We start from the raw sequence: 14592 nt of genomic DNA, 5'->3' as shown, positions 1-14592 counted from the left end.
AGAGAGCTTCAGGGAGCAGTTCTTTGTTCCTGGTTGTCCCATGTACTTCCCTCTGATCTGGTAGGATGGATATGATGGAACACAGACACACAGACGGAAGCAAAAATAGCCTTTTCCCCCCACTATACTGTGAAACAGCAGCCAGCTTTGTCTTTTTAAGGGTTTCAGTGTTTGATGACTTCATATTATATCACAAAATTAAACCATAACCGATGTCAGCCTCCAGGGCAGAGGAAAGGTCTGTTAATAATATGAATAAATTGTTGGTAATAAAAGGTAATAAAACAATAATACAGTATATTTCCATGCATATTTTAAACTGAAGCATATCATGGTTCATCATGGCGTGGCTCAGTGCTGGCGCTACGCACGGCAAGAGGACACAAATAAATGTCTTGCCCCCTCAAATCAAAGTTTTAGAGGTTGAGAAAGCACATTTTAATATACTAATATACTATATACTCATGAATATATTCCAAGTTGACAAAATGATCTGCAGTAGTGTAAAAATCCGCAGAAAAAGGGAGACCCACGATACAGTATTAGCTTCCCTCTCATCTCTCTGTGCCTCTGCTCTAAGACTCTGAAGAAGCAGCAGCAGCGTTACAAGCACAGAGAAAGAGGCATCTGGTGATTTTGGCCCATGAGAAGTTTAGCAAAGTTCATTTTGAGTTCCAGGTCATTTCTTAAAGTGTTTTACATTTAGGATGGTTTACTGGCAAAGCATGTTTGTGCATGTGTGTATACATGTTTTTACAGTTATCCCTGGAAATTAGTAAAAAAACAAAACTCTTAATGTCAGTGTTATATATATATATATATATATATATACTAAAGCTAAAAGCTGCTTTGTATGCATGCATGCACACAACCTTGGATGAACACTCAAAGAGTCACTGAGACGAAAGACGTGGGTGTCTTATCTGAAAAAAGAACTCATGTCTACAGAGCATCACCATACAAAATAATAGTTCATAAGGTTACAGTGAAGCTGCTGGTGGTGTTGTTGATGACATTTATTAAATGTTTCTTTATTATTTATTACATTTTTTTAAACGTCATCAACAACACAAGATTAGATTAAGTCTAATTGTATGTATGGTCAGCTGCTTTGTTGGTGAAAAAGGAATTTAACCTCTGACTAACAAAAACCTGCGTCGTAGTCACGCACAGACGGACGCGCTTCATTGGTACTTCTCCCCTTCCTCATCAATTACAAATGGACTTTTTGTGGTGATTTCAGACACACAGTGCATGAAAATAGATGCCTTGGCACGCCTCTTTGAGCTTTGAGTGAGGCCCATTTTCAACACTTTTTTTCAGGTTAAAACTAGTGTATATGGTTATCTAGTAATGTTATTCAGTGATCCAGGTCCAACTCTTGGTAGTTTTTTGTAAAGTATTTGAATAACATATTTTGTGTTAAATGGGTGTATGTACTGCCTCTCTGGATAAACACCTCCCATTACATTTGACCTTTATCTTCCCGGGCTTTTATGTATTATGTAACACAAACCAGACTCAAACCTGCAAATGTATTTATTTTAAAACAAAACAAACTCTAGTCAACTGCGGTACCAACAGTTTGGAGATAATCCTGACCATTACCTGTAAATTACCACTTCAGAGGAATAATGGTGAGTTTGGTGCATCTGATGCAGTTTTTTGTTCAGTAAAAACACTGCATTTCTGGTTCTCAGACTGGAATAATCTAGAAAATAATGTGAAACTGTAGGATCTGCTCATTTTGGACTCTTTGAGGCAGGAACATCTGGCTGTAGAGGTTCCTGCTGATATTGTACTGACATTTTTTCTGTATGCTGTACAGGTTTGCTTTAATGATGTTTAGTAGCTGTGTGTGGTTTGTTGTTTATTGTGCTAAATAAGTCAAAATCAAATATGTAATGGGTGATGTAACTCCTGTTGTAACCACTGGTGGGCAGTGAGCACTTTCTTTCTTAAATGTCATGTGATGAATAAAGATTTCATAGATGGAACAGCTTTTGCAATATTGTGTTCAAAGAGAAAAAAACAAGCAGCGCTTTTATTCATTTATGGATCTATTTACATAATTATTACCCAAATATGAGTGTTATTTCTAACAATTACATCAGTAATGAGCTTCTGTCAAATAAAAGTTACAACTTTGTTAACACTGGAGAAAAAAATAGGGTCAGAAATATAAAGGAATCGTGCTGAGTTTAATAATACACATCTGTTTTTTGACTTGTCTTCAGTTTAGCTCACCTACAATAAAGATTATGGAGTAAAGATAATTAAGCAACCAGAATGTTGTAGTTTGTTCACAATGCTTCCCGATGTCATCAACTTAGGTTGTTGTGACCGTGAGAGAAGTGGCACATGTGACAATGGTTTGAATGCAACAGATTTATCCACACAGACAAGGAAACGCAATCTTTTTTTGTTCTTAAGATGTTTTCCATAAACATGCATACACATGGAGCCCCCAAAACAGCAATAGAACCAAGACATGTGGGACTAAAGAAAGAAAAGAGAAGTTAACATGAACCAAAACAAGTCAAAAAAACTAACTACCACCAAAGACAGCTTGCGTACCACTGGTGGTACATATACCACAGTTTGAAAACTGTGGTGCTACTATATAAAAATATGCACATCACTTCTTCCTGACACACACACATACAGTATAAGGGAATATAAAGACCCTGTTCATTGTTAAAACCAAACCTGCATTTTCAGTAAGTAGAACTTGAATTATGAGCCATACAGAGTTAAAATGATGACACCAGGTGGCCCAAATAAGCTACTGCAGCATCTTGAATTTTAATGTCTTTTACTGGCAAGACAAATGCAAGAAAGAAGAGATGTGAGTGCAAAAGTCACAACATATTAAATGTCAAGATACATAAAAACAAGAGACAATGAAAAACAATAAGAAAAACATCACATAAACGCAAGGAAAGTATGAATAGACTCAAACATTATGGAGATGGCATATCATATAAGCAAAAAACCCCAACAAAAAACAGATAAAGACTTTCATCCTATGATGGGGAAATCTTGAGGTAAGAATGGTAATATCCACCAGAAAATCTGATGTGATTTAGATTAGGTTAAAACACATCTATTGAAATACTGTAACCACTTTTGTTTCATGACCAGTGTTCTCACTGACCAAAGAGCTTGTTTATCATTATTGTACAGTATAATGATAATAATTATTATGTATTGTAAGAGCAAAAACAAGTGTCTACTCAAAAGTCAAATAAAGTTTCCACTAAAATGTAGTTTTATATAAGAAGATACACAGTGAGCGTTTAATCTGAGTGGGGAGAACAAGACACTTTATTTTATCATTGACAGTGAATGAAAATAAACACTTTTAAAATGTATCTTATTTTAAGCCCTATGGCTTATGATTATATAATTATTATAATATATAATATATATTATAATCAGTAACTATTGAGATACTTAAAATTTCTCACATAGAAAACAAACACATAACAGTACATGAGTGAGCTCCTAACCTGAGTTCAGGATAAATTAAATATCTGTCCAGTATTGGCTCCTTTGCTCTGGAGCCGCTTTCCACAGACAAATCAACTTTCAAACAAACTTTTTTTGACTGATAGACATTATGAAGTTTGTGTTTTACTCTTTCAAGTTTCTTTTTCCATTGTGTAACCTTTTTTTTAACTGGGGGATTCCCAGATTCGCAGGGATTAAGAACCTATTTTCATGGAAAGATGGATAGCAGGACAAACTGACATGAAAGACAACAGATTTAAATTGTTAAATGTGTTCCTGTGTACAGCATATCTCTGTATATCGTGTTTATGCATATGTGTGTGCTTTTAAGTTTGACCTATGTAAAATAAATTTAGTACTAAAAATGAACTAAAACCATTTGACCTGAAGCCTCATACAACCTGTTTCCCTAAACGTCACGTGACGGTATTTCATATTTGATAACATTTCTGTTGATATTTTTCGCATACATACACTCGGTACAAATGAAAAAGTTGGAGGCAGCAGGTAGTTGGTACCATGTGAGATATGTCAACACAACGGGAACATAAGAGGACATAAGTCACTAGTGCAACAATGCCAACATTTTGGGCCCACGTCACTGGTTTCCACGGTGGGCTGATCCTACCGCTGCTCTTCCGGTGGAGACGTGGCTCTGTGCTGCTGCCATATTGACGCTAGCTAGCTACCAATCATACTACCAGAAGTCAGCTGCACACTCGCACTTTGTTATTCCAGAGTGGTTATAAGTCCCCTTAAAGAAGAACACGCGAGAGACAGAAGACCTTTGTAACATAGAGAGAGACCAAAATGGTGAGTGACACTCGAAAATCGTGATATTTCCTCGGGCCTTTCAATTATCATAACATTGGCTAATCTGGCAAGTAGCTAAAGCTAGTTAGCTAGCTTCTCCAGGAACGAAGTAATGGGAAATACAAACGTTTATCCCCACTGGGCAGAGCGCGTCAACGGCACACTTAGCTTATGTAACGAAACACATTAGCTGACTTTTCATTATATATAACCAGTTTCAACCGAATGAGCGATACTAGAGTGTTCACATATCGCTGACGTTCACTAGCTGTACAAGCTAGCGCTGGGGTTAGCTCCTGTCACTAGCCGGATCGTAGCATACGTTACCTGCTGTCAGATTGTCTTCAGGCAGCACCGATCTTAGTCAAACCATAGACGTGCGAATGTGTGTATTGTCATTACGGTCTCTGGTGCATCATTTGTCTGCTTGACTATCAAAGTTAAATCCTTAGGAAGCTAAGTTACGATTTACTCCGACTCTTTCATTCCCAGCTTCAGCCATTGTCAACGTGGAATTAATGCACCAAACACCATTTGATTATGTCGTGGTCAACAGTTGTTGCTTCAAGGCATACATTTATAGACCATTCATGGTACATTCAGACCTATCTAAGCCTGCTTAAACATAATTGTGAAATGTGATATTACGTACTGTACAGACACATAGTCTTGGTGTAAGCTTCGTCTATTCACCCTACCAAACGTAATTATGTGTTTTGATAATGCATAACTTTCCCCCCTCAAACAGATGGGATCCCTGCCTGTTCTCCATGGCTTATTTTTGTCTTTGATAACATTTATTTTTGTATTGTGGTTTATTTGATATGGACAATGCATATGAATAAATTCTGCAACTCTGCCAGAGTACTTTTCATTTATGGTGCGTGATTTACAATAGGCTCCCTGAAAAGCTAAGAAAGAATAAACACTTGCTAGAAAGGAGTTATATTTAGCAAACATTGGTAAAACATCAAACATACTGGAATTTGTCATGTTAGTATTAACAGTGTTACATTTAAAAACCAAGTAAAAAGCAACAGGACAATAATACACAAAACATGTTTTAATATTTTAACTAATATTATTAGTAAGCGCATGCTGGCAGTAGCGCACAATACAGTCAACATGAACAGACAACATCAAGCAGTATTTACAGTATTTGCAATGGTGTGCATGGAGTTGCTGCAATGAAGTAACAGAACATAAAGCAGCAAGATATGACTACAATAACACATAATCAACAGTGTGTTACATCAGAAACTGCCCTCAATAGAAACATAAGCTCAATTATTGAAAAATACCTCTCAAAACTGTAAATAACTAAAGGTTTGACTTGTACTTTCTCTTCATACGTAGGTGCTGTTGGCAGCGGCGGTGTGCACCAAGGCCGGCAAGGCCATTGTTTCGCGGCAGTTTGTGGAAATGACTCGGACGCGCATTGAGGGTCTCCTGGCCGCATTCCCTAAACTGATGAACACGGGAAAGCAGCACACCTTTGTGGAAACAGACAGTGTCCGCTATGTGTACCAGCCACTTGAGAAACTCTACATGGTCCTCATCACCACCAAGAACAGCAACATCCTGGAGGACCTAGAGACACTCAGACTCTTCTCCCGAGTGGTAAGAATTGATTGTTTTCACTGTGTGATTCTATCTATACATGTACATTAATCAATGCGACAGACAATATATTCACTAAGATTTAAAGTTAACTTTGTTGAACAATTCATGAATTGGTTGTATATACATGTTCAGTACTTTACTGTTAAAATATTCTGACTCTGAACTTAAATGCATTGCTCTTAACGAAAAGTTCAATACTTGTTCCTATTGAATATTACCCAGACCTAACTTGCACAACGATTTATGTTTTTAAACAATGTATCAAGCAAAGGTAAAAACCTAAACTAAAAAGGCCTCATGTTATCATTCACTTTAATTGAGTTTGAATTGAGTTTAGTTACGGTCAATTAAGATCAGGTTTTTTAATGCTCATCTAGCTGTATTGCAGGCTTTGTAGATACCTGCCCTAGCAAATAAAGCAATAGGGGTAGAAGACAGTTGTACAACTACACCCTGTGAAGCCCTCAATTATTTAACTCACTTAATCAGTCCATCTAGCCTGAGAGAAACCTACATATTTGTTCACCATTTAACAACAGTGAACTGCCTTCTTCTTCTTAATTTATGATGAAATTTTGTTTGTCTTTAATTTAAGACACAGTGGTAGAACGAATTATGTAAGTTGTGCCTAGTTTGTATTTGAGTGTGCTTCATAATTAACATAATTATCACCAACTGTTATTTTTGAAGGTGCTTTATAAATAAAGTTAAATTGGATTTGATAATGTTGGAAAATGCTATGGCTGAAATGGGATCATAGTTGACATTGGATGATCACTAAAGATGAAGAGATTAATGAAATTAACATATGACAAACTAAAAAGCTGTTTGACACAAGTAGGAAAAAAGTCCAATAGAATCTTGTGAAGGCTTATACTTCTCTGTTTTTGATCACTCAGTGGTGTTGTCTGAGATTAGCCTGACAAGAGTTAGACCTAGAACCAGCTTTTTTCACCTCAGCAGTAGGTGGCAGTAATACATTTTGAATTTACAAGGAACTTTAATTATTGGGTGCTGAGTTGCTCTGGCTAGTAAAGTAAATAAATTGAAAATATAACAGCCATTTCCGTGAGTGGTTGGTTAGTCAGCCAATGGAACCATAGTAAATGTTTTCTGTGTTTTGTATGAAAAATATAGATGGGGTTGTGTATTTTATTTGTGAATTTAATGTGCTTACAATCTCACAATTGAACTTCACCTCGTGGAAGTGTTTATTCATATAAGTTATATTAAGTTATTGTGAACAATTCAGGATGTTAACCTATTAGCTCTTTGTCTTTGCTGAAGCTGAGAAATGTTTGCAGAAGTTGTAAGGGCTGAGCGTAGGCCATAGTGAGTGTACTTGTAAATAGAAAAAAAACATCTCACTGTTGGATGGTGTGGACAACAATTGCTTGTCCTTTAGTGAGACCTAACCAGAATTTGACCAGTGGACTGTCTACATGAGAGCATGCAACTGGGCTAGACCACATCGAGTTAAGTTGTGTTTACATTTGCGAGCGATTCATTTTTGTTTTAAATTAAATATGGATTGACTGCTGCTATTACATAGATGCACATTAAGAAGATGAGGTTAAGTAAAGGAAAGGAAAAGTTTAGGGTTCAGTCACAGAGTAAAGTAAATGGAATGTTTTCTGTGGGTTCAGTTTCACAGATTCACCTTGTGTCATTTTTAGGCTGCACATGTTGCTGTTTCCTCTCTCATTCACCTAAGCACTCCATCTCTCTCTTTCTCTCCCTCTCTCAGGGAGTACAACTATTATTATGTTAATTATTTGTCAGACCTACGCTGACAATAATGTCAGTTGGAATCAGTGTATCTCAATTAGTAATCTAAATACAGACTCATACATACACCATGCTAATAAACTGATGAATAAATACATGTGGTACGTGCCCTAGTGTGAAAGGGGAAACCAGTAAGTTTTAACACCAAGTTGAAACCTTTTCTAAATATCTGGTTTTGGTTTGTGGTGAAGGAACTGTGCTTTCACTTAGGAAAGGAGGGCTGAATTTTGTTAGTTTTTCCTGAACACACAAATACAGTTTTTAAGTTGAGCTAAATGGGTCTCTCTTTAAATAAGGATGTTTATTCCCATCTTCAGACATGTACTCCCGACATTATCTGGAGAATTGGGTCCGGATATTCTCAGTTTTTTTTTATTCACATGTGACACAGCAGTGGAAAGTTATCTGGATTGATCAAGTCCACAAGAGCAGGAGTATGTACTGAGGATCAAGACAAGGGGGAGGAGCCTGGTTTGATCATGCAGGAGGCAGAACACTCACCCATTGACTTGTTCAGCATTGTCCAGAGCTTCTCCTGCTACACTTGATCTCACTTGAACATGTATTTAGACTTGGGAGCGGAAAGGTTGTGCCAAATGTAAAATATTCACTCTTGTTCCATTGGTTTTTATGAAATTCTTTCTTCATACCTGTTCAGATCCCAGAATACTGCCGTGTGTTGGAGGAGAGTGAAATATCGGAGCACTGCTTTGACCTCATCTTTGCCTTTGACGAGATTGTGGCATTAGGCTACAGAGAGAACGTCAACCTGGCTCAGATACGCACCTTCACAGAGATGGACTCTCATGAGGAGAAGGTGTTCCGTGCCGTCAGAGAGGTGAGATCACACTGTTGACACTGGTATGACGCACTGTGCAAGAAAAATTTGGAAAATAGAGAAAGGCTGTGTAGAGATTGAATTGTTTATTACTATTACACAATTGTAATTGTATTTTAACTCTGTTATTAAAATCAGACTCAAGAGAGAGAAGCCAAGGCAGAGATGAGGAGAAAGGCTAAGGAGCTGCAGCAGGCGAGGAGAGATGCTGAGCGCTCTGGAAAGAAAGTGCCAGCTTTTGGCGGTTTTGGCAGTGGTGGCATGACCAGCGTTTCATCAGGGTCCATCATCACAGACACCATCGTCGAGCCAGAAAAACCCAAGATCACACCCACTGCAGTCAGGTACAGTTTCAAAGAACACACTAATCGACTGCTTTTTGATTTGGACATTGGTTCTTGCTCTTATATTGGCTTGCTTGACTCACATTTTAATTATGTGTTTATTTGTCTTTTCAGGCCAAGTGGTCCCAGTAAGGCTCTGAAACTGGGTGCTAAAGGTAAAGAGGTGGACAACTTTGTTGACAAGCTCAAGTCCGAGGGTGAAACCATCATACCTGCCAAGGGAAAGAGAGGCTCAGATGTATCAAAGGTTCTGCCGCCACCAGTCAATGTGGAGAGGTACGGACAGTCTACTATACGAGTCTTGTGGTTTAATTTAAAGTCAAGACTTCAATTTATCACGATATCAAGTACACAAGTTAAGTTTGTTTGAGTTTTTGCTATGAAAGTTTTTGAGATCTGTGATAATCGAAACTTATTTGAATATATAATCATATAATCATCTGTCTAATGAGCTTTAACATAGTTCATTAGAATCAGGATGACTCAAACCCTCTGGAATAATCTGCTCTCAACTCTATGCTAATCTATATTTTGTTTCTCACCAGGCTCTGATTGGCTTCTTACTGTCAAGGAATGAACATAATAGCTTTCACTTGGAGCCAAACGTGAATCTAGCTTAGTCTGTACAATAACGTGTACTCCTAACAACCAGACTTTAAACTCACAATGGCTCTATGATAGTTAATAATGCTTGAGACTGACTGAGACTCACACTGTTTTAACATTTACTTCTAAATGTCTGACTTTAAATGAATACTACAAACACCAAACATAAAAACTATACAAATGTGATTGAGAGAAAACGCGACGCAGTGTTTGGACTTGTTTTCCTTCCTCAGTGTACATCTGCGTGTGGAAGAGAAGATCTTGCTGACCTGTGGTCGCGACGGTGGCCTACAGAACATGGAGGTGCTAGGCATGGTGACACTCCGAGTCACAGATGACAAGAATGGTCGCATTAGGCTCATCATCAACAATAATGACAACAAAGGATTGCAGCTGCAAGTAGGTCAACACATGGTGTCGTGAGTGGTGGGGTGTCAATAAAGCAATGTGTTTAAATACTTGTTGCATCAATCTCGCATGACAGCCATTTATTTGTGTGTTCTGTACTTAGACACATCCCAATGTGGACAAGAAGTTGTTTACAGCAGAGTCAGTGATTGGCCTGAAGAATCCAGAGAAGTCCTTCCCTCTCAACAATGACGTTGGTGTGCTGAAGTGGAGACTACAGACCACAGACGAGTCCCTCATACCTCTAACTAGTAAGTTCTGTAACACACGTGCTTTATCAGACTGATGCAGCTTCTTTGTGTCATTAAACAATCTGAGCACTGTGCTCTACAGTTGATTTATGTTCATGTTTTGACTAGAAACGGTGGGTGTGTTCGGCTACATCACGTACTACACCTTTATATTTTAATTATGGATCACATTTAGAGTTTTCAAGCCTCTGAAAATGAGAATTCTGGGACCACTGCTGGTGCAGTTGTAGTCTGAAAGCACATTTAGTATTTGCAAAACATTTTTACCCACAATTGATTCCTGATTGGTTTTTAATAATTGCAACATGGAGAGATGCTGCGAGTGGAAGCTGCTGTAACTTTCAGTTTCATCTTGTCATCAGTTGGTTTTGTTTTTTTCTTTCTCTTTTTTAGCATTTTCTGTTGAACATTTTCTTCTTGTTTACATCACACTTCCCACTGTGTTCGTGTGGATGTAGATTCATTCTCATAATGCTAAAATGCATATCTAGACACAAATGTACTGGTATAGATGCAGCCCTATGGTAGTCAAAATCGTCACGGACACTACTACAATAGACTGCTGTGCAAATTTCTATTTGCCATGAGCATTTTCACCACAGTCAAATACAGTGGATTTGATGACTAAATTAGAATTACAGTACAACAGTGTCTGCTGCTGTCTTACTCCTTCATCTTATCTGTTTCTCAGTAAACTGCTGGCCTTCAGAGAGCGGCACTGGCTGCGATGTCAACATTGAGTATGAGCTGCAGGAGGAGAGCCTTGAGCTGAATGACGTGGTCATAAGCATCCCTGTCCCGTAAGTACATCAACCAATTTACTGTATACACTCTGATGAACCACACATTCACAAAGAATAGAAAATGGATTTCTTGTTTTAAAAGTTTAATAAAGAATTGGTCAGGGCGCATCCATCGTCGCATGTATATGATCAACATGTGGTGCCAGTTTGAGTTTATCGTGTGTTTGTGTTTGTGTGTCTGCAGATCTGGGGTGGGAGCTCCACTTATTGGTGACTTGGATGGAGAGTACAAACATGACAGCAGGCGAAACATCCTGGAGTGGTGCCTACCTGTCATCGATGCCAACAACAAGACCGGCAGCCTGGAGTTCAGCATTGCAGGGCAGCCCAACGACTTCTTCCCTGTCAATGTGTCCTTTGTGTCCAAGCGCAACTACTGTGACATCCAGGTGGGTCACTGAACAGAAATGTTAGCTGACATTTCACTTTTCACACACATGAACCTTGCTGTCATCAGTGGTGATGATGAATTCAGCATTGTTACTGTGGGAGCCACTGAGTCAGGATTTCACACACACACACACCAATACAAATACACTGAAAGCATCCGTCCTGTCAGACATTTTAAAACGACATGTGATCTTGCTTAGAATTAGGGCTGAAACAATTACGCGATTAATCGACTACTACATTAATCATCAGCAGTTTTGATAGCAATCAGTTTGAAAGTTCTGGATTTTCAGTTTCTTAAATGTGAATATTTTCTGGTTTCTTTGTTCCAACTGCAACAGTTGCAGCCCTACTTGAAGTCATGATGTCGGTGTGTATTTGAATGAAGGGTGGTTATACGGTCACAGGTGACACACCCAGGTGTGAACTGTCTTATTTTAGGCTGTCTGGATCTGAGGACGGATTCAAGGTCTGAACAGAGCCTGATGGTGTTTCCACTATACAGTCCCAGCACGCCTCGCCTCGGCACGACACGGCTCAATATTCTGTTACTATAGTACCTCCTCAATATGGGCGGAGTCATCATAGCACAGCTGCATGTAACTGATGTGACTTAGTTTTATAAGCGACAAACACAAACTCAAATGAATCATTAGAATCAGTTAATTATAAAGATTAGTTCACAGAATTGTTCAGTGCTTTCTGTATGACCAGAGCACAGACTCCGTTTGACACAGTCACTGATCTGAATTACAGCGGCAGGGTTTGTGAGGGTCGCTAAATACACAAGACTCCTCCTGTTAAATATTGAGATTTTAGTGTCTCTTAAATTGAGTCTGTTATGGTGTATATACTATAGTCTGTTATACTTGTATAGTAACTGAGGAGCATTTAATGACTAATCAGTTGTTCTGTTTTTTGTGTGAACTGTGGCTCATTCAGATTATTGCTGCTAATTCTAACAATAACGTGGGGCTGGGATTTAGTGTTGCTGTCAGACTTCCTCTTCTAAACTGGACTTTTGTTGAAAACTGTATGTAGTGCAAATATATGCACATAATGTTAAGCTTCTCATGTTTACTGTTATTTATCAGTTATTTACTGTTAATACACTTTTATTTCTCCTCTCCCCAGGTTACCAAAGTGACCCACGTAGATGGCGACAGCTCCGTTAGATTTTCTTCAGAAACCTCCTTTGTTGTCGACAAATACGAAATCCTGTAAAAGATATCCAGAAAACAACGAAATTTAAAAAAAAATTACCAACAAAAAAAGTCCTATGCTACAAAGAAAGATTGAAGATTTCTTGCCTGCCCACCCTGTATACTATTTCAGAGACTGTGTACATCGACAGGACTACATCAGCTCCCTGGTGAGGCCTCTTCCTGTGGTGGAGCAGAGCAGCGGTGGTGTATTTATATGTTTGTATGAGAGAGGATCATCTATATATAGAGTTAATTGAACAGGTTAACACACAAAAAAAGAAAACTACACTGATGCTGTTGTGTTAGCCAAGCAGAGCAGTAAAGAGAACTTCATACAAAGTAGAGGATGACTGTGGGGGGTGGGGTGATGGTGGGGGTGTGCCCGGGTAAGGTCAGTGTCGACTAGAAAGAACGCTGGTAGATAAGTATCCTCCTCAAACCTTTTCCTCCTTCACACTCACATTGAAATGGTCTTGAATGGGGTTCTTTCCGTCTTTCAGATTTCCTTTTCTATCCTCTCAATCATTATAAACCTGTTGCTCTTAAATTGTTAAAAACGTGATTTGCTCTGTTGTAATCTCACTTCAGATGATTTTTTTTTTGAAAACACTTTTTTCAAAGGTAGGACATTATTTCTTTGCTGAAAAGCAGAATACAGCTCTGTACTAAACATTTTCTCTGTTCTGTCTGCGAGTATCATCAGCAAAACTGTGCCCTTTTATCTTTAACTTTGGTATTTTTTACTGTTTGCTGTATAATTTGTTTATTCTGTTGATCATTCACCTGAATATTGGAATTTGACAGTGAGATCGGGACGTTGTAAGGGATTCTCAGCTGCAGGGCAAAGTTAACTACCAGTAAATACATTTGACTTTTGCATCTATTGGATGATGTTTTTTTTGTCACATGATAGCAACCACTCCTCACTTTGTCAAAAGGAAATGCCATGTTTCACTCTGCTCCATTTAAGCCCTGCTGATCAGGTCCCCGGCGGTATAAAAAGCTCTTTGAGTGCGGCCCAGAAACAACACATGAGCGCCTAATCTGACATCAGTCCATCTCAAAAGGCGTTGTAGATCAGAGATGAGAGTGGATGCAAGTTGTTATGATGGCACATCAGTAGAGCAGGGATCACAGACTGTTGGCCTGATAATCAGCCTGATCCACGTCACACATGAAGAATGCAAGGGGGAGCACTAAAGTCTGCTGCCGAGCCGACGTCCCTGTTCATCCACCCAGTCATCCTTTACTGAACATTCTCACAGTACATCAACATTATTCAAAATTTTAAGTTTTTTCATGTTTTGTTTGTATTTTCCTCCCATTTGTACTCCCCAAATCTCAATTTAGGAATGGCTGTGTGGATGTGGGGTTGAAAATGGCTATTTTGAGCATTTTTAACTAAATTACTGAAGGGGAATCTTTACATTCCAGTGTACAATTAGGGGAAAAAAAAGAAACTTTAATGGAATAAAATGTATTATTGAAAATGTAAGTGGGACTGGTGTTTTTTGTAGTTCCATGTTGTTTTACACCTATAACACAGTATCTACTGAACTTTGTACTGACATAACATATCTAATCGTAACAGTAATGTCAGAAAAATATTTTTACCCATTATCGTTGATCCAAAAAATCATGAACTAACCAACATCTCATCTTTCATCATGTGAATTTATCACTTTATTAACCTTATACACGCATGTAGAGCACATACTCTTAAGGACTGCAGCAGAGGAAAAGGTGGACGCTGATGGAAGAGGACGGATCAGAAAAAGGAAACAAGATAATACACCTAATTCCTCAAAAAGAGCAGGTCTTAACTGGACAATGAGACCACATATGTTCCATTCATGTATGAGGAGTGACTCACTTGTTAGGACATTTATTTGAGAAAAGATTCACAGAGAGAGGTGGAGGTCTACACTGGAGATTTGAAGAATGAAGGTTTGTAACAAGACAGAATACCTATGTGTGTGTGTGAGTGACAGTCAAAGTGGGTGAGTGTAA

The 14592-nt window shown here is 38.4% G+C and overlaps 1 protein-coding gene across 1 annotated transcript; it reads left to right on the top strand.

Moving 5' to 3' along the window:
* Positions 1-4150: 4150 nt before the first annotated feature.
* Positions 4151-14072, top strand: LOC122773762 (coatomer subunit delta). Its single transcript, XM_044032667.1, has 10 exons — positions 4151-4326; positions 5683-5946; positions 8396-8575; positions 8714-8919; positions 9034-9195; positions 9759-9924; positions 10037-10184; positions 10876-10984; positions 11172-11376; positions 12512-14072. The coding sequence occupies exons 1-10, from the start codon at positions 4324-4326 to the stop codon at positions 12599-12601; spliced, it is 1533 nt and encodes a 510-aa protein (XP_043888602.1). The 5' UTR covers positions 4151-4323; the 3' UTR covers positions 12602-14072.
* Positions 14073-14592: the final 520 nt, after the last annotated feature.

This window comes from Solea senegalensis, linkage group LG8, assembly GCF_019176455.1.
Source record: "Solea senegalensis isolate Sse05_10M linkage group LG8, IFAPA_SoseM_1, whole genome shotgun sequence".
NCBI lineage: Eukaryota > Metazoa > Chordata > Actinopteri > Pleuronectiformes > Soleidae > Solea > Solea senegalensis.
Note: the sequence above shows the minus strand (reverse complement) of the source record. Positions and strands in the feature narration are given on the sequence as shown.

Excerpts from the sequence above, each read along its gene's own strand:
- LOC122773762 (XM_044032667.1), top strand. Across the intron at positions 8,920-9,033 it reads ATCACACCCACTGCAGTCAG|GCCAAGTGGTCCCAGTAAGG; the intron begins GTACAGTTTCAA and ends TTGTCTTTTCAG. Across the intron at positions 9,196-9,758 it reads CCACCAGTCAATGTGGAGAG|TGTACATCTGCGTGTGGAAG; the intron begins GTACGGACAGTC and ends TTCCTTCCTCAG.